The 25478-nt window shown below is 42.9% G+C and overlaps 1 protein-coding gene and 1 long non-coding RNA gene across 10 annotated transcripts in view; both read left to right on the top strand.

The window, feature by feature from the left end:
• The window catches only part of Snx31 (sorting nexin 31), a 56156-nt gene extending 41369 nt beyond the window's left edge, over positions 1-14787 (top strand). For 4 of the 9 annotated variants that reach the window (XM_003479860.4, XM_063257626.1, XM_063257622.1 and 1 more), the window contains 4 exons: positions 3937-4041; positions 7342-7419; positions 11592-11648; positions 14501-14787. In XM_003479860.4, coding sequence (XP_003479908.1) covers positions 3937-4041; positions 7342-7419; positions 11592-11648; positions 14501-14596 — 336 coding nt within the window. In that variant the 3' untranslated portion in view covers positions 14597-14787. Of the gene's footprint in view, positions 1-3936; positions 4042-5053; positions 5133-7341; positions 7420-11591; positions 11649-14500 lie in introns of those variants that run through there. The other 5 variants (XR_010050247.1, XR_010050246.1, XM_063257625.1 and 2 more) reach the window with 5 other exon arrangements.
• A 2885-nt stretch (positions 14788-17672) lies between these two features.
• LOC106025824 (uncharacterized) lies at positions 17673-21153 on the top strand. The gene is made up of 2 exons (XR_001199387.3): positions 17673-18041; positions 19958-21153. It is a non-coding gene; the product is annotated as an uncharacterized LOC106025824 (long non-coding RNA).
• The last annotated feature ends 4325 nt before the right edge of the window (positions 21154-25478 follow it).

Below are 25478 nucleotides of genomic sequence, written 5' to 3'. Positions count from 1 at the left end.
ATGGTAAGAAATTGAGAAACATTTCCAGTTTTCATTTCTGGAAGTCCAGTTGCTCTAGCACCATTTGTTGGAAAGGATTTCTTTCCTCAGTTAAACTGCTTTGATGTATTTGTCAAGAGGTGAGGGATCTAGCTCAGGGGCAGAGCATGTGCTTGGCATGTTCACAGCCCTGGGTTCAGTCCCTAGCACCCCTCAAAAGGATAGTGGGGTGTGTTTGTGCTGGTTCTCTATTCCGCTCTGCTGATCTGTCTGTCTGTCTATCTACCTTCCCCATCACCACACAGCATTTTTCTTTCTTGCCAGGCAGTTGCTTACACCACTGAGCTAAATCCCCAGCCCACATTTTTCTATCTTTGTAACAATTCCACTGTGGTATAATTTTATGTACTATACAACTTGATCACGTGAAGTGTATGACTGAATGGGCTTTAATATATTCACACGGTTATGCAGCCATCATCACAGTCAATTTTAAAGGATTTCCATCACCCCAAAAAGAAGCCACATGTTTTTTAGTTGTCACCACTTTATCTACAACCGCTGAGAAACAACTAATGTACTTTCTGTCTCTATAGATTATATCTGCCTTCTCAAGACATTTCATACTATTAGAATCCTAGTCTCTAGCTTTTCACTTAATGTAATGTTTCCAGGGTTCATCTTTATTGTATATGTGTCAGCACTTTATTGCTTTTACAGTCAACTAATAGCCCATTATCTGGATATACAATTTTATTTATCTGTTTATCTCTCAATGGACGTTTGGGTTGTTTCTACCTTTGGCTGTAGTGAATTATGCTGCAAGGAACATTTGTGTAAAAGCTCTGGGTAGTCATACGTTGTCATTTACCCTGAGTCTGTTCCTAGAAGTGGAATTACTGGGTCAAACAGTAATTCTGTGTTCACCTTTTAGAGGAAACATCAGCATGTTTTCAGATTGGCTGTACCATTCCGGCTTCCCCAGCAGATGCTGAGGGTTCCAGTTTCTCCATGTTCTTGTCAGTACTTGTTCTTGTCTGATTTTTAAAATTACAAGTAACACACTGGGTTTGAAGTGGTATCTCATTATGGTCTTCTTTGTTCCCCCCTTTTTTTCCTCTATGAGCTTCATCAAGGTGATCTTTTCATCCGTATTATTCTAATGTATGCTTTATCCTATCCAGTGCATTTTTACATCTAAAACTATATTTTTCATCTCTAAAAGTTCCACTTGGGTCCTTTTTATATATTTCATTTCCCTCCTTTTGCTTATTTTTTCCTTTAAGTTTTTAATAAGTACTTATTTACTTACTTTTTGATTTATTGAGACTGGATCCCTTTGCATAATTTAAGATGGATTTGAACTCACTTTGTAGCTCAGGCTGGCCTTGAAGCCATAGAAGTCCTCACACCTCTGCTTCCTGAGTTCTGGGATTCCAGGTGTGTGCTACCATGGCTGGCTCTCTAAATTCTTGAGTGCACACGCACTCACAGCCCACATCCTCACATCGTATAATACACATATTGTATAACGATGCTGTGTGTACAGTAGAGGTCTAATAAGAATACAGCAGCGCTGGAGAACTCCTGTTGCCTGGTGATGTAGCCATTATAGCTTCACTGCACCATGCAGCACATGTTTGCGGTGATGTTGGTATAAATAACTCTATCGCTCTGCCAGTCACGTAAAAACAGCATATGCCATTAGATACTTAAGGGTTATGATTAAAGACCATGTCACTGGCTTGCATATTTATTTTACTGTAATTTCTATCATTAGCATGCACTTCTAAATTCTGAAACAAAGGTTACTGTGAACCAGCCCTCTGCATTACACAAACACAGCCTCATACCCTCATACCATGTCTCTTGCTTACACCAAGAGGTAATGTGGAGGTGACCTGGGGGCTGAGGTGTAGCTCAGGAGTGGAGCACGCGCTTAGCATGCAGAAACCCCTTGTTACACCCCCGGCAACCCGCTGAAAAAACGCTGTGTCAGGCAACATTGCATCTAGGTTTGCTTAAGTGTGCCCACTGATGGCCACAGAGTCACAGAATTGCTTAACAGTGAATTTCCCATCATTCGAAGATGCATGACTGTAACTGTTAATATTTTTGCTTACTAATTTCTTCATCTCTATTACCTCCAAGTATATTCCTACTGATTGATTGTTCTCCTGCTTACAGATCATATTTTTTTCTCCTTTGCACACCAGGTAGTGTTTTGTGGTAGCTGAACATTGTGAATTTTGTATTGTTGAATGCTGGATTTTATTGTGTTCCTTTAAAGATGATTAGACTTTGTTTTATCATGTAGTTAAGTTACCTGGGATTGCATTTACTTATTTCTCTCTTTTTTTTTTTTTATCGGTACCGGGGATTGAACTCACAACTGCCTGCTTGCTAGGCAGGTGCTTATGCCACTGAGCTAAGTCCCCAGTCCCAAATCTCTTTATTTTTTTGAAGTTTGCTATTAAGCTTTCTTAAGTTTGGTCCAGCACGATCATTAGCCTGGAGCTAATTCAGTCTTTTTCTCATCCATGACCTTTCTTCTGACTCTACCCAGCTTCCAGCCCAGTGTGGCCTCTTCTCGCTGGCTGATGGAAACTCAAGCCCTTTCCAGCCTTGTTTGTAAGGTTCTGAAATTGGTCAGCTCCTGCTTTTCAGTGGTTCTTTTCCTGGCTTCAAGGAATTTCACTCCACACATGGACAGATCATTATTCAGCCAAAGGTTTGAGAGAAGCTCTCTGGAATTTGTGGTATTTTGCTCACAGATTTAAACCTCAATAATTTCTACTTTTAGCTCTTTCTCTTCAGCTCAACAGAAGCTCTGGCTCTTTTTGGGTTTCCTCTCCTTGTGCTACATCCCTGAAACTCCTTCAGGGAGTAAGCTGGGATAATCGGGGGCTGAACTCCTTTGTTTTCCTGTCCTCTGGCATTATGAGTTATTCAGTGTCTGGAAACAGCTGTCACTCAATTCATTGCCTACATTGATTCTGTCAGACCAATAGCTCTAAAATATGTCTAGAGTTATTATCTAGCTTTTTACATATCCTAGTGAAACTCCATCACCCTGAGGATAAAGTGTGACATCATTAGCCTAAATTTATAAAACCTTAGGGTTGGGCCCTTTGGTGGTAAGCAACAGAAACCAACATATCTGACTCTAAGCAAAGAAAGGGTCTATTAGAAGGACATGGAATAACATACAGATTCAAAGGAAAAGCTGGAGCATAGGTCTTAGAAAGTCAGGAATCAAAGGAGTTTAGAGTGTCTAAGAGATAAAAGCTCCATCTGGACCTGCTCCTGGGGTGTCTCATTTCTGGAATCAGATGAGAGGCTTAGAAGTAATTTGTTTATATGGCCTTATCATGGACCATATTACACCCTCTGACTTGTGTCATTCCTTGAAAGTCCTACATAGGTAGCCTACAGTGACAGAGCAATGGTTGTCACAAAGGGAAAGAGGGATCGGTATGATACAGCACAAAAGCCTGCTAGGCTTTCGCATGTGGCCCTACCCTGCCTCCCTGAGCATCCTCACCCTAATCTCCATACCACAGAGCTGCTGCTGCAGACTTGTATCATCCCTCACAGTGTCACTAACACGTGTCTCCAGGCTTCTCAGGCCTCAGTGCATTTGCACCTGTTATTTTTACAACCAGGAATCACCTCTCACCTCTGCTTTTAAAAGCAAAATGACCACAACAAACTGAGATATTCCTACTTCTGCTTCCATGACCAAGGAGGCCTTTCTTCACCCTCCTAATACAGGTTCCCATTCTCTTTCCTTCCATGGACCTGTGCTTGCTACTGTGGTGATTCATTTCCATGGCTCCTCAGTGGACTCATAGCTTCTTAGGTACAGGGATGATCATGCTCATTTAGATATTTTGCTCAGCACATTAAGAGGCACTTCAATTTCTGATTAATGTCAAACATTATATTTTCTTGTAGGGGACTCTGCTGGATATGGAGCAAACTCTCAACCAGAACTTAGAACTCAGATTTCAATTCAGTGAAGGTAGTTGCTGGCAGTGGTTTGTCATTTACACCAAACAGGTGAGTAATCAGATCAGAGTGTGAAAATATTTGTGCTGAAATGCCATCTTGCTGGCTGGGGTGGACAAAGTACACCACCTTAATCTAGCTAAAGCAGGGGACTAGTGGGCAATGTTTTCTTTTGTTTTTTGGGTTTTTGTTTGTTTTTTTTTTTTACTTTTTGCTTTTATTTCACTGGTCACCAAGAATTTTACATCAGTTAGAAATGAAATTAGTTACTGTGTTAGTTTTTTTTATCACTGTGACAAAATATCTTTGATAATCAACTAAAAAGAAAAAAGGTTGGGCCAGGGATAGTTGATTGTCTGTTAAAGAAAAAAAGAGGAAGAAGAAAGGTTCATTTTGGCTCATGATTTCAGACGATTCAGTCCCTGGTTACTTGGTCCCATCACTTGGGCATTGTATAGCAAGGCTGTGAAGCCCATAGCAGCTAGCCCATAGCCCATAGCAACAAAAAGAGAGGAAGGGACCAAAGTTCCAGTATATCCTTCAAGGGCACATGAGTGAGACCTAACTTTCTCCAATCAGGCTCTGCCTCCTAAAGTTTTTACCACTTTCCAATGACCATGTCTTCAACATGTGAGCTCTTGGGGACATTTAAGATCTAAATCATAATAGTTATCAAGTAATGGAGCTGAACCAACTGGCTTAAATGTGGGCCAGAAATCTTTTGGCTTAAAGGTCCAGGTAATGAATATTTTAGGATTTGAGGTCTATTTGATCTCTCTTGCAATGACTGAGTTCTGTTAAAAGAAGTCATACATAATGCATAAACAAATAGACCTTTTTATCTAATAAAACTTTTATTTACAAAAATAGTGTGCTGGACTTGTTGCTGACCTCTGGTTTAGACAATACAGGGATTTTTTTCAAAAAATACCGAAAGTGGAATGTTTGGCACACTTATCATTCCCTTGACCTTTTACAAGCAAATAAAAAGCTATCACATTTGGAAAGCAAATTTTTTACCTTAGAAACCTCCAAGTAAACTTTCATTTGTCTCATTGTTCAGAACTGGACCATCCAACTACCCTAGCTGCAAGGGAGTCTGGAAATCAAGTGTCTGCAAAGAGGAGCAAGCTACATGATTGGTGTGTAGGTAGTATGAATCACTGCCTGAGCCGAGCACTTCTTACCCTTCCCCCAAAAAATCAAGGTCTTTCAGGAAAGAAGAAAGCAATGGCTGTTGGGTATCTAACTACCCATATTTATCATGGGCTTATATTTAAAATAGGAATAGAAGTCCTAAAATAATTAAATTTTAAAATACCAAATCCAATTTCAAGATCTTTTACTGACTTAAGCAAATTCAAATTGGAATCAGAACCACAGGTGTTCTAAAATGGAGTCAAAATTTCACTATATTCAACTTGAGTTTTACTAAATTCTATGGAACTTTCTAGTTTTTAGTGACCAAAGCCCTCTTTTAACTCTAATTCTAAAACAGTTGAGGTCATTACATCAAAGTCTTCTGAAAAACGTGAAGTACTAAACTATAATCCTAAGTAAAAGACATAGGCTTTTAGGTTCACTTTGGGGGTTTGAGATAAGGTTTTACTATGTAGTTCAGGCTGGCTTTGAACTCACTGTGTAGCCCAGGCTGTACTCACACTCATGGCCTCACACTCATGGTGATCTTCCTGCCTCACCCTCCCGCGTGGTGGGATTACAGGTGTACCCCACCAGGCCCAGCGTAGGTTCACTTTAATTGCTCATTTATTCTCTCATCAGAGTGCTAAACACAAAATTGTATTACTTTTTAATCTAAAGAGTTGTGAATGTATTTAAACCATGGCATAGAGAGGCATAGTAAAGGGATTCCTAGTGAGATGTTATTTCCTTTGGAACGTTTTATTGCTGTATACCTAAGGGCTACTTTTGCAAAAGGTAGAAATGTGGTGTGTATGCCTTGCAAATGCAAGTGAAGATTTGGACCAAAATCTTTTCCTATGCTTTTCTTTCTTATCTTATCTTTCTTTCTTTTTTCTATGCTTTTTTAAACAAAAGCTCAATTTATATTTAGTAGACCTGAACTGGTTTACAGTAGAGTAGTTTGTTTGTTTGCATACGCAGTAAAATAAAAGGTAATCAGTTTGCACACACTATTGAGCATCCTTTCCTACTTGTATCAGCTTGGGGTTCATTAGTTCACTGTCTCATACTCTGGTTTGGTGTAGGTTACATATATGTACATATATATCCATATGTGTGTGTGTGTGTGTGTATAATGTGTGTACTCTTTTCCTATCTTCTCTCCTTTCTTTTTAAGTAAATTTCATTCCTGTCATGCTCCACACCCCTGAAAGATGGCAAGATGTTACTTTAATGCCAGCCATCCTCCCTTTATTTCTACAATGTGCCACCTTCTGAAAGCTTTCCACTCTGGCCACTGCCCCGGCCTGGGTTCGTCACTCTCTTCTGCTCCTCCTCTCCATCACCTCCTCAGTGGTGACCATCCAGGATCACAATCCTATACTAGGTCCTAGAGCCTCAGGCCTTGAGCTTTAGTTGGCCCAAACCTTAGTAGAATCAAAAGAGAAATCAGCAAGGCAAGAAGCAAAATCAAGACCAGAAGGATAAAGGATTAGTGGGGAAGAACAAGAGGGAAAATCAGAGGGCACCTTGAATTTGGCACAAGGGAGTACAGACTCTGGAACAAGGAAGCCCCCGTCCTTGTTCAGCAAGTTATGCCAATGTGAGTGTCTTGGCACTAGCAATGATAATTAAACCACCCATTATGCTAGAGGCAACTATCCATTTTGCTAGTTAGTGATTAAATGTATTGGAAAAATAAGAAAGGAAAAAACAACTAATTTCTAAAGTTTCAGTAACAGCAATAAGATGTTAATATATTATTTCAGATGGGTTGCTATTTATAATATTTAATAATAACTTTCAGAAAGTATATATGTATAATTATAGGATTAATCATCAGTTTATTTGATTATAATAAGTACTTCATATTATTTATTGTTCATACAACATGACCTGCTTATAAACTAATAAACGTGGATTCAAGTGGGGAGTTTTAAAGAGAAGAAGATTTGTAAGGAGCTTCTGGTCATTTTTTGCCTGCCTTTAAATTTTACTGTGAATATATCTATGTAATTGAGAAAATTTATGTTTACATGCTAATTGAATTTTATACAAATTTCTGGAAGTTAAAGAAATCTAAATTCTTATCAATGTGCTGTTGTATTTTCAGCAGAGTTCAAAGTCTACTCTGCGGTGTGAGGAGGGAAGGAAGAGGAAGAAAACCTCTATTGAGTACAGATCATTCTTTATTTCTGGATTTCTTAGGCATTTTTGCTGAGTAGCTGCTTGAAAAAGATGATCACAGAGAAGATGGCCAAGCTCGCTGCCGAGGGTCCCAAAATGGTAAGTGCTCTTATCTGTGCGCAACTGCAACCTTTAAATTCCCAAAGTGAGCTACACCTGGAGACCAAATTGCCCTGCAGAGTTCTGGGCCAGCAGCTCTGGTCTTCAGGGGAGACTCCGCCACACAAAATGAGCTTCGCAGGCCTCTGGTGCTTGGTGATGGGGATGGTGACCCAGAGAAAGCCTGTCTTTAGAATTCAAAGCATTTTTCCAGGGAAAAGTCATTTGTGGATTACTGAGAACTCTAGAACACTTTTGTTCAGCCTCACCCTAAATGGAAGCTTTTAGATTTAGCATAAAACCCTCATGAAAAAGTCAGGATCTTTAAGGCAGTGAAAACGATCTTAAGTAAACTCTGGTTTTCTCTAGAAAGAATCTGCAGCCTCCTGATAACTTCCTGTGTACCCAGTGGAAATGCCTTTAGCAGACGGAAAAAGGCAGAGTAGAAGAAACTCTGGTCTTTTTTTTTCTTTTTTCGGTGTAAAGTTAACTTATTTTTCTACACTGTTTTATTGATTGGAGGCCCAGTTACTAGCAACTCACTGAAAGAGTTGGTAGGCAGGCTGCAAAGCCAAAAATTACTGAGATTTCAAACTTTCCTAATTACCTGGAGCTCATCAGGATATAAGCATGTCCCAGATAAGATACAACAGTTTAACTTAAAAAAAAAAACTAGAAATACTAATGCCAGGTTGACATTTTTAAGCCTCATTATTTAATATTACAATAATCTTTAAAAAATACAACAGAAAATAATTGGAAACTTCCCTAATGTTATTTAAATTTAACAACATTAAATGTTGCTATATAAATCTTCTATAGGAGGATAATGTCTTTAGTTTAACCTTAATCTTCACTTGACTTTACAGCTTTTTTTCTAAGAAAATAATTGTGTGTTCTATTTAATCTCTTTCTTCTAGAACTGAACAGTCTTCCCAGGGAAAATCAATTCATTGCCTCCTTGTGATTGAACAATTCAAAATGTTCTGGAGAGTAGTAAATGAAGCACGCTCTTTTTAAAAGGAGTCATAAAATCCAACCTCTTGGGCAGAGTGAACCCTCTCAGGCTTTGATTATTAGATATATAAAAGAAGAAAGAGAAAAGTAATTAACTGAAGTAGCCTCATTAAAGGGAAGAAGTGCCCTCAAATGCAGATGGGTAAAACATAAGCCACTTGACGCAGGAAATACTTGGACAATGAATAGCTAGAGTTAGCTCAATAAAACGGAGAAGGTAATAATCTATTTAAACTTCTTAAGGAAAAGAATCATCTACATCCCCTAGATTTGCGCATGAATTGAAGTCTACCACTTACTGCTGTGACAGTAGAGAATCAGCATATTGGTCAACACTTTTATATTATTGCTTTATGCAAATATTCATCAAGCTTTATTTCCACAAACTATTACTTTGCTCAGTTAGGTTCTTGGAAAGAGAAGTTAGGACTCCTGCTCTTGAAAATGGGGTTTTCAAAGCATGTGAAGTAGTCCTCTATTTGCATTTCAATCTGGAACTTTGTCTCCAAAAACCCAGAGAAGATGGAAACCCAGAAGGCAAAAGACAGACGAACCCTTTGACCTCACTCTGAGTGCTGGGCCTCCCCACAAGGGACAGGGCACTAAAGCCATTTCAAGGCCTCAGGTGGCTGTGCAAGTGTAAGACTGTGACAGTCAGCTTCTTTGAGGCAAACACATAGTCTCAACCAAGAAGTCACTTTTACAGAGTCTGTTTGGACCAGGACTCAGACATCTCTGAGAAACAGATTCTGTGCCCAACATTTTGATAATCTTAAATATTCTGAATCAGGGAGAAAGACTGAGCAAAACTGTAACCAGAGGAGCCCCATAAAGAAAGTAGATAGATGGTCCCTAGAAGCAGATTAAATAGTATTGGATTTTCCTGTTAATATGAAATCAAGGGAAGAAAAAATTTAATATATTAATAGAAATTTAATGTTAAGTAACTTAATAATATTAAGTTAATTGGCCTAGTTGGCTTTAGACAGCCCTTTCGGAGAGAAGATTTGAATTGTTTATGAAGTCACTAAAATTTGAATAAAACTAACACAGTAAAGAATGACACAAGCACACAATCAAAACACAAAATTTCTTGTTAAATACTTAAAGACAGTATTAACCACAGACAAGAAGAGAAGAGAGATGTGACATTTTTCTTAAAGCTAAGTTCCTATAAAAAAGCTAAGATATTAGCCAGGCATGGTGGCTCACACCTGTAATCCCAGCCCTCAAGAGGCTGAGGCAGGAGGATTGTTACGAGTTCGAGACCAGCCTGGGCTATAAAGTGAGCTCAAGGCCAGCCTGAACTGCATAGCAGGACCCTGTCTCAAAAAGACAAAAAAAAAAGCTAAAATATTATGTTAATATTTACTGCTTATAACTAGAGCAAAATTATTAAAGAATGTTCGGCTTGAAAATGAAATTCATTAGTCAGGTTTCAGTTTGGTTACATGTAACAGAAGGTAAGACAAAGCGTGTGTCTTAGGCACAGACATATGACAGCAGTTACAGAATGGCCCAAGGACACCAGGGGACAGTTTCAGAGCCAGGGAGAAGTGATTTTCCCCAAGTGCTGGGGATTTAGCTCAGCTGCATAAGTGCCTGCCTTGCAAGCACACAGTCATGAGTTTGATTCCTGGTATTAAAAAAAAAAAAAAAAAAAAAATTCCCAAATTCAGTATTTCATTGCACCTGGCCATAAACTAAAATGCAATATTGTAAAACAATAGCAAAGCATGGCATCAGAGCATTAATGTCTCACCAAGACTTAGCTGGCTTTTCACATTATTGAAATAATAGGGCTTCAAATATATGACCCACCATTTCTATTTAAGATACTAATCTGTGGGGATCCCTGAGTACTGTACATCTTCTCCTTAGAGCACTTTATTTTGCAGTAAAATTAAGTGAGCCATAGTCGAAGGATAATGCGCATTTGCAGTGTCGGGTCACTTGTTCCATGTATTACAAAGTAGCCCACCGTCCAGTTTCATGAGTAATAAGCACTATGAGGCCTAATCGGTTTGCCCCACCTACATGCTGTCATTTATGAAGCCTGTGTTTGCCAAGTGGCGGCTACAAACCCAGGACCCTGCATTAGTCAAAGAGGAGAAAGGCAACGGGGACAGAGCCCGTTATGATGTGTCCCCTGCCTTGTCGGAGATACGTGCAGAATGCAGAGCTGTTCCACAGTCTCTTCCAGAGGAAGTGTCTGGGCTCTGTCCCTCGGCCCTTGGTGGGTCGCGTTTACTAAGTGTTCTACACACCCCTCTCTACCCTGCTCCGGGCCCCATTGACTGACCCCTGTGTGCTGTGACCTTACTGTCCCTGAGGTCACCCCCAGCCCCCCTATTGCACCCCCACTGGGAGATCCCATCAGGAGACTGAGGGCTGGGGAGAACAAGGTTGGGTACTGTTTCTCCAGCTGTGCCCCTCTTGGGACTCTGGTTTTACCTCCTGCACCGAAGGCTCTGGCTCCTGTCACACACCCCTCAGCTACAGCCTCAGTGGTCCCACACCAGCTGTCCTCCTCACCCCTGCAGGCCTGGAGGTGGCAGACCCCACCCCCACCTCGCTCCTTGCACCCCTGGGGGCTCAGTGCTCCCCATGGATTTGCTTTAATCCTGCTCTCTCCCTCCAGTAAATGCCAGTTCAACGGTGCTTTTGAAAAACTCCCCTCTTCCCCAGGAGCCAGCATCCATTCCCCCCTGGGCCCCTGTGGCCCTGCTCTTCTCACTTTGGGTACCAGAGGTGTAGTCCAGTGTCTTTGAGCCACAGTTTGATCCTTCATTTGATTAACGATGCCTTTTGATGTGGCGAAGCCCCATTTGGCTTTGATTCAGGTATGGACTGGAGGTTTAGAGGTTCTGTGCGTTTTGTGTTGTGTGAAGTCCTTTGAAAAGCTGTGTTCAATCACAGAATCCATAGGCAGCCCCCAGGACTAAGCACAAAGCTTCGCCTCACTTTGGGGGACTGGATTCTGTAACACGGAGACCCCAGCACACAAAAGGCACAGCGGACGGGCAGGTGAGCCCTGGCCCAGGCAGCCTTGGGCTCGGAGAGGTTACTGCCCAGGCAGAAGCATGCTGGTTAAATGCGGGCTTGGGTGCCAGCTCCTCGGGTGGTGCTGACTGACATTTTACTAATCTATTTAGCAGATTGAAGTTCCGGAAAAAAACAGAAGTGAAAAAGACCACATTCGACAAAGCAAGGTCTGTGTGTAAAGTTATGTAACTGATGTGTTACAATTCTGATAAATCTGCCCCCTTTGCCCCGTTAACCAGTCTTTTGATTTCCAAGAATAAAGTGGGATTCTGCAGTTCCGCCAATTGGAGACTGGCACAGAAGTAGGAGATTTGTTGTACTGTCCGGCACGGCTAAGGGCCTGGCTTTCTCTCTTTCCCTCTCCCTCTCCCTCTCCCTCTCCCCCCCCCCCCTCTCTCTCTCCCCTCTCCTTCAGATTCAACCCAGGGCCTTTACAGTGAGCTACATCCCCATCGCTTTTGCTTTTATTTATTTTTTATCTTGAGACAGGGTCTTGCTAAATTGCCCAGGTTGGCTTGAACTTGTGATCCTCCTGCCTCAGCCTCTCAGTGTGCTAGGAAGACAGGTGTGTATCACCATGCCAGGGCTTTTTTTTTTTTTTTTTTTTTTTTTGTCTTTTTTTGAGACTGCTATGCAGTCCAGGCTGGTCTTGAACTCACAACGATCCTCCTGCCTCAGCCTCTCGAGTGCTGGGATTACAGACGTGAGCCACCATGCCCGGCTGCCAGGACATTTTTATGTCAAAAGTTTCCAAGAAGAGCACAGATTTTTTGGTGATTTTTTTTTTTTTTTGCATTCGTGTATTTTTTAAGCTCCTAGTTTAAACATTTGAAGATATCTAATATGTTTTAGTTTCATGGGTTTTCAGCAGTGCAGTGTACTCTACAAAGTAACACTTAAGTTTATAAAATATTCTTTTGAGCATTGAGTTCTGCTGTGCAAACAATAAATGTGGAGGAAGCCAGGTACATGATTGAGCATTCGTTGTCAGCAGTGTTCTCCACACTTGTGTGTGAATTAGTACACTTGCCCTCTCCACGGTCCTCTAAATCCGCTGAGGGAAGTAGGGCACAGAGAGGTCAAGGGACTCGCCCAAGGTTGAACAGTAATCAGTGCAGAGAAGAAGTGGGCAATGAGCCTGGAACCGTGCTCTTTGCTACCTAACGCTTCCCTTCCACACCCAAATTCTGCTGTAGCTAGATGCAGCAAAGGTGACCTCTGAGTAGCATTGGAAAGGGATTTATCTTTGACCTCACACCTCACATGGGGCCCGGGGTGTGGACCGTGTGCCCTCCTATGGAAATCGGTGTTTATAACTATGGAAGGTACACTGGACCCTTTGCCTGTGTGAGTGAGCTCTGGAAACAAGACCACATCGACGCAAAGCTTTGTTCTGTAACGGTGACGTTTCTGGTTGGATCAGCGCTGAGGCAGAAGCTGCACGGCTGCTGGCTGGTGCCTCCAGGCAGACTGAAAGCCTCACTGTGCGTCAAGTCTTTGGAGTCATTTTAATTAGTGCGTGTTTGCGTGCACAGGGATGACACCCATCCAGAGGGGCTGGTGCCCGTGCACCACACATTTTAGTTCCTTTTATTCCCATGATCTACCCCTCCCATCCCTTCCCTGTCCCTCCATTTCTTGGTCCTCATCCTTTTCACAAAAGATCCATCTCCCTGCTTCCTGTTATCTGTTATTTTGCTCTTTATTTATATTTTTGTTTTCTCATATAAGAGAAACAATGTGATGTAAGCATTATGTGTCTGATGTTTTTCATTCAATCTTACGGTCTCAAAATGCATCCATTTTCCTGCAAACGACTCAAGGTTATCCTTCTGTTTGGCAGAGTAGAACTTCTTTGCATGTATACACATTTTCTTTACCCATTCATCTGTTGATGGACAGATGATGTGATCTTGGACTAGGCAGGTCAGTGTCACTTGAAAACTTAGTGGACCTTCATGTCTAGGGCCCCAGATCTACTGGAGGTGCCCAGCAATCTGTGCTCACCAAGGCCTCCAAATGAGCGGGCTGCGTGGTCAAGGTGGGAGCCACTGTCTTCCCAAATAGACATGACACAAAGCACAAATGTGACCAGCACTGCCACTGATTCCAGTGGCTTCTGGGGCTGCAGCCTTGCCAAGTCTGAGCAGGCCGGTCCGTGAGAAGGGGTCTGTGTCACGTGTGCTGGGTTCCAGTGTGTCTAGGAGAGCTCTACTAGATGCAGCCCGAGCCAGCATGGTCAGGATCCCCGTCTGCAGCCACACGACCTGGCTTGGAGGGTAAGGAGAGCCTTAGGTGCTCAAGTCTCTTATGTCACGTGGGGCAGTGTGTTTGCATACAACCTGTGCAACATCCTCCATATACTTTAATTTAAACCATCTCTCTGTGTGCTGTGTTAGTAGTCGCCACCCTGAATTCTTTAGGAAAAAACAGCAAGAAAAAGTCTGCCTGTTAGGACAGATGCAATGTTAAAATGCATCTTCCACCAATGGTTGGTCTCATGTGTGGATGTAAAACCCTCAGATGCAGCCAGGCAACTGTGTGCTTCAGTGAATCCCCATCCTCAGGACGACCCAGCGGTGGCAGTTTCTATCCTTGGTTTATGGCCTTAGGACTGAAACAGAAGAATTAAGCAACATGCTCCAGGGCACACAGAGAAGCCAGTATCTGAATCCCAGCAGTCTTCAGGGTTGACAAATAAATACAAATTTGTTTGAGAACCCTCTACCGCAGGGATTTTTTATCAAGACAGATCTTTCACAAGAAAAATACTTAGTCTGTCTGCTGGGGAGGTGCCCCACAGTTTTGCTGTTGTTATTTTGTTTTCAGAAGGGCACCGATCCCCCAAATAAATCTTGCACATGATAAAGCCAGCTTTTAAAAACAGCTGCGGCTGAAACAGGTGCTTGCTTCCCATTGTCCTGTTAATATTAGAGTAACCTCCTTGAAGTTTTCATGATTGCTACTGTGGAAATCATTTCCTCTCGTTTACATTTCTGACCTTTCTGTTTCTTTCCAGCAGAAAGAGTATTCTAGTTTTCTATCAAGAAAAAGCAAGGTAAACAGAGGCAAAGATGACTATGTTTTCGGGACCATAACGGAAGAAGACCTTTGAAGAGAAGTCTCACCTTTTAAAGTCCACTAAGCCACGGCAAGATGTGACAGAGCCTGGGGGTGGGAGCTGGGCCTCCAACCATCAGGAACGTTCTTCACTTCCTTCTCCCCCTTGTGATGTAGACTACAGTCATCAAGGCTACCACAGCCTTCTATGTAAATTTTCTGATTAAAAAAGGTATGAGAACTAAAGTTATAGAATTTGTTTTTAATGGCTCATAAGTCACAAGTAGCAGATTCAAATCAACTTATAAGACATTCCATCTCTTTTTTCCTTCCCAGAATAGATGCTTACTGGGCTTCCTGAAGTCTTTGTGTATGTTCTGGTATTAGATAAAGGAGTCTTGTTCCAAAATGCCATCAAAGCATTGGGGATAAGTTCTAAAGATGTGATTTGTCGGTGGCGGAAAACTGTTCTGTCTAGGGAGCGGAATTGCTGGAGAAAAACCAGACTTCTCTGACCTATGACAGAGCTGTCACAGGAGAGGGTGCAGTGATGTCTTGTTTCCTTACATGGTTCTGGAGGTGCTGATGCAGGTGAGCTCAGGTCAGATGCCGCCCGGTCCTGTGCTCCTTCACTGGTCTGACTGTGCTCTGCCCTTAGAATAACAAATTTGGTTCAGTGATCACCTCACCCTGTTGAATGTTTTTATTTGGGAAAGCAGTAAGACCCTGCACTTAATCTCAAGTACCTTTTAAGTCTCTTGACTTTAAAAATATGTGTATTGGGCTGCAGGTTTAGCTCAGTGCCGTAAGTGTTTACACGGCAAATGTGAGGTGGTGAGTTTGTTCCCCGGTATAAAAAAAAAAGTGTGTATTTTATCACTATGTTTTCCCTTATCCAAAGTTCTATTATTTTATGGCAATTAATGCAATTATTACAGAATTGAGTATAGACTAATTACCACAATAAAAAAGAGGGGCAGAGAAATCTAATGTAATTAGAAAAAAGAGCATTAGCTGGGCATGGTGGCTCATGCCTGTAACCGAGCACTTGAAAAGCTGAGGCAGGAGTATTGTTGCAAGTTCAAGACCAGCCTGGGCTACAAAGTGAGCTCAAGGCCAGCCTGAGCTACACAGTGAGTTCTCAAAAAGATTTAAAAAAAAAAGAGAGAGAGAGAGAAAAGAAGAAAAAAGAGCAATATTTTAATGTTCTTTCCCGAGTTGTATAATGTTATAGTAAATATGCAATATATTCCATTGGATATAGTAGTTTTTGATGAAAAGTCTATGGATGATCTTTAGAAATGTAGAATCCACGAGTACCTTATAGTATCTGTAAATCAATGCCTAATGCTTAACTTTTAGTACCTTAAAGTTTGACATTTGGATTTTAGGTTGTGGTAAGATGTTTTTGCAGGAGGATTCACAGACATCCCAAATCATCCTTAGTTAGTGCATTAATGTATATAATATATATATATTTTTTTCCTTGAGATAGGGTCTCACTATGTTGTCCAAAAAGGCATCAGACTTGTAGCAATCGTTCTGCCTCAGCCTCCTGAGTGCTGGGATTACAAGCATGCACTACCACAGGTCTCTCTCTCTTTTTTTCCCTTTGGTACTGGGCATCAAACCCATGACCTCTCGCTTTGCTGAACAGGCACTTATGCCACTGAGCCAGATCCCTGGCGTGGTCTCTCTTTTTTATAGGAAACACATCCACAGTATAAGGGGCTGTCATGGAAATTAGGGACGCAAAGAGAATTTGTATGGGGTAAGAAGATGTATGGAAGAGCTGAACCATACGTGGCTGCAGTCATTGTAGGTAAAAAAGAAAACCTACTTCCTGTCGCCCATTTCCTGTTTCACCTAGTTAATACGAGGGTGAACAGCCCCAGATGATATGTAGCTAGTGTCAAAAGTGCAGTGCAGATCTGTGTCAAAGGACGGTGGGGCCTATCAGGAAAGCTTCAAGGGGAAGAGAGACTTGGAAGAAAGAGCGAGATGGGCAGTCCAAGAGGGGATGCACGAGAAGGAGGGAACGGTATCCCGGACGGAAAGTAAGAATGGTGCTCAGGGAGCCGCGGGCAGACCTGCTCTGTGCCAGCAGAGATTGGGGTTCAGGGAGGGCTAGGCGATAAAGCTGAGATTAAATGCATGGGGTCTACCGGCGTTTACCAAGGGAGGGTCTCAATAATGTGAGTGTGGCAGTTTAGCCCTTATTCGAGAACGACAAAACCAAAAGCATTGTGTTCAATTATTTTTTTCCTCAAAGAACTGAGATTATTATCAATATCAGGACAGGAGAAGAAAAATACAAGTGGTGACACGCATTCTACAGTCTCTACTCCGAGGAGTAAAAACCAGCAGAGCAGGGAGAAAGATTCCAAACTTAGTTTGTAAAATGATGCATATCTTGGTAAATATGTGATGACAGGAGGGGCTGCCGTAGGAACCAGTTTGGGGCTTCCTGGGCCTGTTTTTATCTAGAAGAAGTTGGGGAGTGTGAATCACTTTGGGATCAAAACACTTGATCATCACTGGGTGAAAAGTCTGAACTCCAGCTGCCAAGGTGACCTTCTTTGCCACGGACCCAGAAGAGATGGCGAAAGAGACCCTTATCAGTCCCAAAGGTAGGAACCCCATCATCCCTCACTCCACAGAGGTCCCCTCCCACTGATAGCAAAGGAATCCTTAGTCTTCAGGCCCCAATTGGTGGCCTCTGGTAACTGCAGGGCTGTGGCCTGCCTACGAAAGTGAAGAGCCCAGGGCTTTTGCCTAGAGATCTCATATGCAGAGGGTTCTCGTGTATAGTGTGTCTGAGGGTTTTGAATCCATGAATTCAGCCAGCCGTGGATCCAAAGTGTAGTTAGGCCTACAATGACTGTCTGTTCTGAGCACACAGACTTTGCCCTCAACATCTGTGCTAAGCCATTCTGTATGACAACCATTTGCCTGGTGTTTACGCTGTATTAGGTAATATTAGCAACCTAGAGATGGTTTGAAGGCTGTGGGGCGGTTACCTGCAAATAGGATGTCATTTCATATATGGCACTTGGGCATCCACAGAGTTTGGAAACCACGCAGGCTCCTGGATCCAGTGGCCTACAGACACCGACAGTCACCTGCACCTGCAGAAACGGTCTCTGGGCAGCTGTGCCTTCTTCTGATGCACCACACTCACCAGCGTTGCTTCCAGAAGCTAGACAAGCATATGCTTGCCCTGCTGTTTATATTCTGAAATAATGAGCAGAAATTCTTTGCCCGCAGACAAGCACATCTGAGTTTGAAGACTGCACAGAAATAGGAATGAAGACCAAAAAAGGAGAAAGCTGATTAAATTGCGGCCAGCCCTGCTGTCCAAGGCCGTGCCTCTCAGGGAGGGAAGCAGGCTTAGCCTTTGTTTGCAGAGCTTCCAGAGCTCAGGTCCTTCCCGGGCTGTGCATCCACCCGGGTCAGTGTGTGGTGACCTTTTGGCTGGCGCACATCCCCTTGTGGTCAAGGTAAGCACATTTCACGTTAAACATTTTGGTTAGAAATGACCTTAAGGTCACCCCAAAGCAAATTTGAGAAGAGCTCAGCAATCTTGCTTTGTGGAAATGCAAACAGGAGCCAAGCTTCGGTGAGAAAACAGTGGCCGAAATGATCCTAGAGTACAAAGCAAGAGAAAACCCACAAAGATGGCTCAGTGAGTGTGGAGAGGTGACCTTGGGGGCCCCGGGTTGTGGGAGATGGTGTGGAGAGTCCCTACTCCGTCCTGGGGTGCTCTTGTCCTTGTAATCAGCAAGCCAAGAAAAATGACAAAAAACAGAAGGTAAATTGTGCTGTCATGAAAACTAAGAAGTGTGGCGCTGGGAAAGTATGACTAACCAATTACTCCTTAAAAGATAACTTGGAAGGCCGTCATTGTCCCCTTCACCCACTTGATGGAGGTATAATTATGCTTCGCTGTTAAGCTGCTTTTAATAGCTAATAGTTTTATTCTTAAGAAGTAAGTTCTTGTCTAACACTGCTCTGATAAGCCACGGAAAAGGGCACGACGTCGCTGCTAGGCATGAGCCCCGGCTTGGGGCTCGCTCCCGAGGGTCAGGTCTCTCATTCCCGAGAGGGGCTTCACTCGGCTATGCCTTGGTGGGGCTGGGTCACCCGCTAGATTTAATGATGAGGACCTCAGTGATCTCGAATGTCCTCTGCCACAGCTGAATGTGGTTTCTTCCCAGAAATGTGGGAAGGCAGAGCTGGCTGGATTTCCTAATGAGTTTTCCGTCTGTCAACGCGGGTGTAGAGTTGACGCTTGTGGGGTGGCAGCAGTTGTGTGGGTGGAGGCCGGTGGAACGGCAAGCTGGAGTGGACTGAGCAGCTTTGCAGTGAGAATGCAGGCGTGACTCTGTGTGTGTGTGTGTGTGTGTGTGTGTGTGTGTGCACGCGCGCGTGCGCACATGCACATGGTCCTGGGGATCGAACCCAGGACCTTCATGCTGAACTACATCCCTAGCCCTTTTAAATTTTTTTTATTTTGAGACAGGGTCTCAGTAAATCACTAAGTTGCCCGGGCTGGGCTCAAATTTGCAGTCTTCCTGCCTCAGCATCCCAGAGTGCTGGGAGGGTGCAGTTATTCTTGCTGGGAATGGGCCCCAGCAGAATTTCTGGGGAGCTCCCGTTCATAAGGAGAGGCAGAGGAAGAGGTAGTGGAAATCAACTGTATCTCAGTTCCAATCAAAGAAAGCTCAGAACTTGACTTTCCACAGATGATAAATGTAGACTCAAGGAAGTAAAGTGATAGTTATTAAATTTGTTACATAGAGAGTGAAAGCCGCCTGGAGACAAGCTCTTTTAAACATCAGTGATGGTGTTGATCTAAGATGCTGCCTCACCATCGCTGGTGCAACACCATGCAGAGGCAGGTCTACCAAGAAAGGCACCTTTATGTGCCAAGGGAGAGCGATTCCACTCCCCATGGCTGGTACATCAAGGCATAAATGGAAGAGAGCATGATTATAGACCAAGCCTGTTTTTGTGCATCAACTGAATACGAATCACAGCGGTTAAACCGCAGATTCTTACAGGTAACAGCATTTATATCACTATGGCCTACTAGTGTTAGTTACTCTTGTGGTTAACTGGGCTAACAGGCACAGATTGATTCTCCTTTTTTCTGTTTTTGTTTGTGAGAGTCTAAAGAGAGAGGCTCTGCAGCCTGGGGTTCCCAATGCAGGTAAACCGAGGAGCGCTTAAACTGTGAATTCACACTAGGAAAATCCTAAACCACAGTGCTCTGATGCAAACACTCTTACTTGAGATTTCCAAAAACTCTAGTGGGTGATTAGCAAAACAAGAGAAGGAAAGGCAACTGTCTCTGTCCGCGCAGCTGTAACAACGTCTGAGTCATTGATAACCAAGAGATGTTTATTTCCCGCAGTTCTAGAGGCCGGAATGGTCAAGACCAAAGCCGCCCTTCTTTGGTGCCAGGAGAGGATTCTCCGTCTGTTTCTGATGTGGCTCCTGGCTGCTGGTCTCCCTGGGACGATGACCGCTGCATCTTCCTGTGGCAGGAGAAACTGAGGGAACGGTCTCGCCTGTGCAGGTCCTTTACACGGTGATAATTCCCCCCAGGAGGGCCTTGCCCCTGTAGTGTGATCTCTCCCTAGAGCCCACGCCTCTTCACACCACCATATTAGCAACTAAGCTTCAACCAGGAAGTGGGGAGAGGGACATATTCAAGACCATGACTACAATGAACTCCATTCACTAATGGACCTTGTGAACTGGAAGACAGGCATGTGAAACATATTCTTCAGGTTTCTAAAACATAAAAACCACTTCTAGTCACTACGAGTCTTCTTATTCTAGTTGTTTCAAAACAGATGCATAGGCTCTGAGCAATTTTCATTATTCATCCACCTATTTTCTTCCCCCCTGGAATGTCAGCAGTTCCTTTCCTGCTGGTCAGGAGCCATATTGTTTGAAAGATGGATTGCTGAGTTCGAGTTTGCAGAAGTGGTCCTCAGTAGGGCCTGGTCCTCTGAGGTCCACTTGCCTCAGGCTCTGCCCTGGCAGGGGCAGCACAGTCATCTACAGGCAGAGAGGGAAGCACAGGACTCCTAGAAAAGGCAGCACTGAGGCCAAGTCTAATGTGAGAGAGCACACAGACTTTGCCCCTTCTGAAAGATCACCAGGAGCTCATTTTGAAGTGAAAGTGAGCATTAAGATCCCTTTAATACTGAATTTGCAGTGGAGTTGGAGTCCCTAACATGACCTAAACTTCACAGCAGGGCGGACCTGAGCTCTTTAGCAGCAGAGACGAATAGAATCTTCTTAGCTCCCCGTTATCTGAGCTAAGCAGACACCACCAAGCTTTTAGGGACCAGCATGAGCCCCCAGACTTAACAAGTTCCAAACTAGCACAGTCTCAAAGGAGGGGAATCATTGAGAGGTTTGAGAGAAAATGTGAAGCCAGAAAAAGGTGCAGAAAAGGCAAGAGCAGCTGGGACCAGAAGCTTCTCCCACGTCAGCTCCACAGCCAGCCCGGCCTCTGATCACCTCCGAGAAAAATTTACAAGCTGATTGATTTTCAGAGTTTCTGGGCATGTATTAGAAATAAAATAAATAACCAAAGATGTAACATCACTATTTCTTATATGTTTAGAGAGGTTTTTATTTAATTGAAGTGTTTGGTGATATGCTTTTTGGGAGATTATTTTTTAGCAGCGTTGGAATTCAGGTTCTCACATATCTTGCATCCCAAACAAAATTCTACTTTCAGATCCTCAGAGCTCATACCCGATTGCTTAGTTACTTCGAGATCTGGTGAGCACCAGTCTCACCAAAGAGCCCCTGAGAATATGGAGCCAAGTTACAGGCAAGGGACAGGGACTATTCCCAGCTCTTATCCTAGAAAGAGAGGTGTGAAGTTTTTAATGCAATTTCCTCTTAAAGTAGGCAAGTGTGTAAAGTTTCACTAAAGTTGGAGGCATAACAGTGGGATGGGAGACAATCCCCTGGCCCTCGTTATCCTCCTGACCCGAATTCCAAGCTTGCTTCTGCCTCTGGCTATCAAGGTGAGCCTAGGCAAGTTGCCCATCTTGGATGGCCCTCTGTTTCCTCACCTGCCAAACTGGGTAAGAGCCTGTAGCTGTTGGCTGGATTATTTGTTCTGCTTTGATTTGTAAATTGGCTACATTGGTGTTATTTTTAAATCTAGTTTTCCCCCCCAAAACCCCATGCCCTCAGAGGTGGGGCTTTAGAAAGGTGATTGGATTATCTGGGCTAACAGTCTTGCTATTTAAGACCTCAGAGTGATCAAAAGAGCCAGGCCCCTTGGGGGGAGTCGCGGAAGGTTCATCTCCCTCCTCACCCCTCCCTGTCCTCTCTGCTTCTGGTCCACCACGTCCCTCTCTCATGCTGCCCCACCCAAATGCCGATGGATTAAGCCTCTATAAACTATTATGAGCCTTTCCTCCTTTTAGTTGTGTCAGGTATTTTGTCCTAGGGAAAAGAAAAGGAACTAAGATAGTTAAGAACTACATTTCCCAGAATCCTCTTTCCTAAATGGCTCCAGTTTAATACTGGCTGAAAGATGGCGTGAAGGAAGGGCCATTACTTTCTAAAGGCCTTTTCACAGTCAGACAGAGTGATATGCAGAAGCAAAGACACCAGGCAGTTTCCACTTTGTCCTTGACTCCAGCTGCCCCATGGCCAGCTCTTCATGACTACCACCTCTGGTGACCAGCAGAGCCCCAAGCTGACTGCCAGGCATGTGGTAGAGAACCTTAGAAACAGAAGTAGCTATGGAGGAACCCACTCCTATTTTAATGAGACCAGGCCACATTTGACTTCCTGCACTCCTCAGACTAGCATGTGACTTTTTATTGATTCTCCAACAGCCCCACCCAAACCTTCTCTTCCTGGATTCCTAGCACAATCATGTGAGTTGCGAATCAGTTATCCTATAACATGCCCCCTGCCCAAGCCCAGCATTTCACAGTCATCTTTAAAGGATTTCTCCACCACTTGCTTAAACCTTGCAAAAAAATATCCCCTTACCAAAGATCAGGTACTTAACTTTTGGAAGAGAAGGTTAATTGGAGTGGCACTCTATCTGCCCCTGTCCAATGCATTGTTTTCTTCTGCAGCTGTGATTCAGGCATGCACTGGTTCATGCAAAGAAAACCAGCAGTGGCTGCTGCAGCACAGAGCTCGGCTCCTTTCCTCTTTCCTGGGTTCCAGTTGTTTTCTTAGTAGCTCCAAAAATTCTGTAGCTAAAATGTTTATTTTGTAATTAACAAAGGGAGGGAACCCATTATGAATGTTTTTCTTGAACACTTCCTAGTTATACTGGTTGCAGAAGGGAAATATATTCTCCCAAGCTTCAAATAAATGTTTCCTCAAATAGGTTTCTTGTTTGTTTGGTTTTTGTCTTTTTGAGACTCACTGAGTCTCACTACACAGTTCAGGCTGGGCTTGCGCTGACTTTATAGCCCAGGCTGGTCCTGAACTCATAAGGATCCTCCTGCCTCAGTCTTTCAAATGCTAGGATTATAGGTGTGAGCCACCATCCCCAGCTCCTCAAATAGTTTTGCAAAAACGAAAGCTGGTGCACAGATGTCCTTTCTTTTTCTGGTGGTTTAAATGTTTACAGCTGTTAAGGAACTGAAATGACTCCAGCTCTGGTGTAGATAAATATGGCTACTTGTCTCATACCCAGTGGTTTGGGGCTTTGCTGGGAACCCACGCACGTTGGTCCCAGTCTGGCCTTGCAGAAGGGAGGCTGAATGCTGTACTTTTCAGGAGCCTGTCTCCCTCTTGTGGTCATTTCTTAGTACTACAGAGAAAGAGCATGCACTCAAGAACATAAAAATAAACTCAAAAAAAAAAAGAACATTCGTTCCTCTTTACAAGGACGGCATGTTTTTACCTCTTTATTCTGATTGCATATCTTTCTGAAGAGGCAACTAGTTACAGCAGGATAGAGGTTAGATTGCTTTGAGTCTCTTCTGCTAAGTGCTCAATTACAATGTATTTTCTAAAACTCTACAGGAACGTATCTTTAGGATAACCCAAACTCTTCTTTTTTTTAAAGTGAAAATTCTATTCAAGCAGGGTGACACATGCATATAATTCCAGATATGTGGGAGGCTGAGGCCAGGCAAGGAGGATTGAAAGTTCAAGGCCAGCCCAGGCAAGTTAGTGAGACTCGTTCACAATAAAACTCTAAAAGAGATGAGACTATAACTCAATGGTAGGGTGCTTACCTACCATGAGTGAAACCCTGGGTTCAATCCCCAGCACAAAAAAAGAAAACAAACACAACAAAAGAAAACCTCAACAACAACAAAAATGTCTACACTGAGCAAATGTTTTCTCCCCTCCATTCTATCATTCACTATTTTAAAATATTGTTGCCTTTTTATCCATATTAGGTTCCAAGTTGTTTGCTTTCAAGACTATTACTGTTCTTTCTGTTAGTAACTCTTATTCAAATTACAGTTAAGGGTATTCCTCTCCACTAGAAATCTCACAGTCAGAACCAAACAGAATTTTGGAATAAGAAAAAAAGAGAGATTTGACTGAAGAGAATGAAGTTTAAGCTTAGGCCTTTATGAAAGGCTGGATCACCATCCCTTGAAGACGTCCATGTGTTATCACCAGAACTTATGAATATGTTAGCATATTCGGTAAATAGGACTTCACATAAGGATAAGGATTCAGAGGATTACTCTGGATTATTCATGGTTCCCATAGTAAACACAAGGCTTCTTGTAAGGAAGAGGAGTCAAAGTTTGAGAAGACACAAAAATGGAAGCGGATGCCAGAAACGAACTTTGAAGATGGAGGAAGAGGCCACAAGCCAGGGAAACTAGGTAACCTCTAGAAACCAGAGGACATAGCCATGCCCATTCTGATTTTAGTTCAGTAAAAGTGACTGTGGCCATTTGACCTCTGAACAGTAAGTTAGATGATTATCATTGTTTTACATCATTAAATTTGTGGTAGTTTGTGACACTGACAATAAATTTGCTGTCATTTGTTATAGTGACAATAGGAAACTGATGCAAGCAGTTCCTTGTTGGGCTGCTTCCAAGCCCCTGCAAGTGTGTTTATGTGATTGTATATTTTTGTGAATTTTGCAAAATTAAAATATTTTAATCACCATTGATGAAGACAGCTGCCTCTTCCTGTTCAGGTGTCTCCTCTGAGGCAGGAGGATTGCAAGTTTGAGGCCAGCCTGGGCAAGTTAGTGAGACTGGTTCACAATAAAACTCTAAAAGAGATGAGACTATAACTCAATGGTAGATGATGCTTACCTAGCATGAGTGAAATCCTGGGTTCACTCCTAGAGCACTGGGTAGCTACAGGCATTTTGGGGTCCTAGTGAAGCAGAGAAGTTGAGGATACAGTAGGTTGCACTTGGTGGGATATGTTCTTGAGATTCACGGTTAATTCCAAGCAGCACTGAGGTACTGCTGGAGTATAAGAATAGCTCCCAGGAAGCTCTCCCGTGCCCACTGTGTCAGTGTCTCTGGTGTGGTTGATATGAAGGAATCATAAAATTTATACAGCATGCAGTTCATCTCCTTAATTTCACCAGAAAAAGACCCTGCCTTCACCCTCTCTAATTTGTTTTTAGGTTGAAACAGTACTTCCTGAAGAAGAAATAAATTGTAATATGTGATGAATAGACTCGCAGAATCATTTGATAAGCCAATTAACAGAGTGTGAATTGTACAAGCACAGTGGAGAAAGGTTTAAACTCCTTGCTGGTTTGACACAGTTTACAGGCAGCGAAGATATTAAAAAAATAATGACTGCAGAAAGTCATCAGTGACCTCAATGACAACCATGTGTCATCAACCTGAAGGGCGATGTTGGTGATTAGTCACTGCATAAAAAAATTCTCTGAAGTCTTATAATTCTCATATGAAAGAAATGTGATAGAGATT

Source organism: Cavia porcellus, unplaced genomic scaffold, assembly GCF_034190915.1.
Source record: "Cavia porcellus strain 051 isolate PalLab524CR breed Dunkin Hartley unplaced genomic scaffold, mCavPor4.1 scaffold_10, whole genome shotgun sequence".
Taxonomy (NCBI): Eukaryota; Metazoa; Chordata; class Mammalia; order Rodentia; family Caviidae; genus Cavia; species Cavia porcellus.
This window is presented reverse-complemented; position numbering and strand designations above follow the sequence as displayed.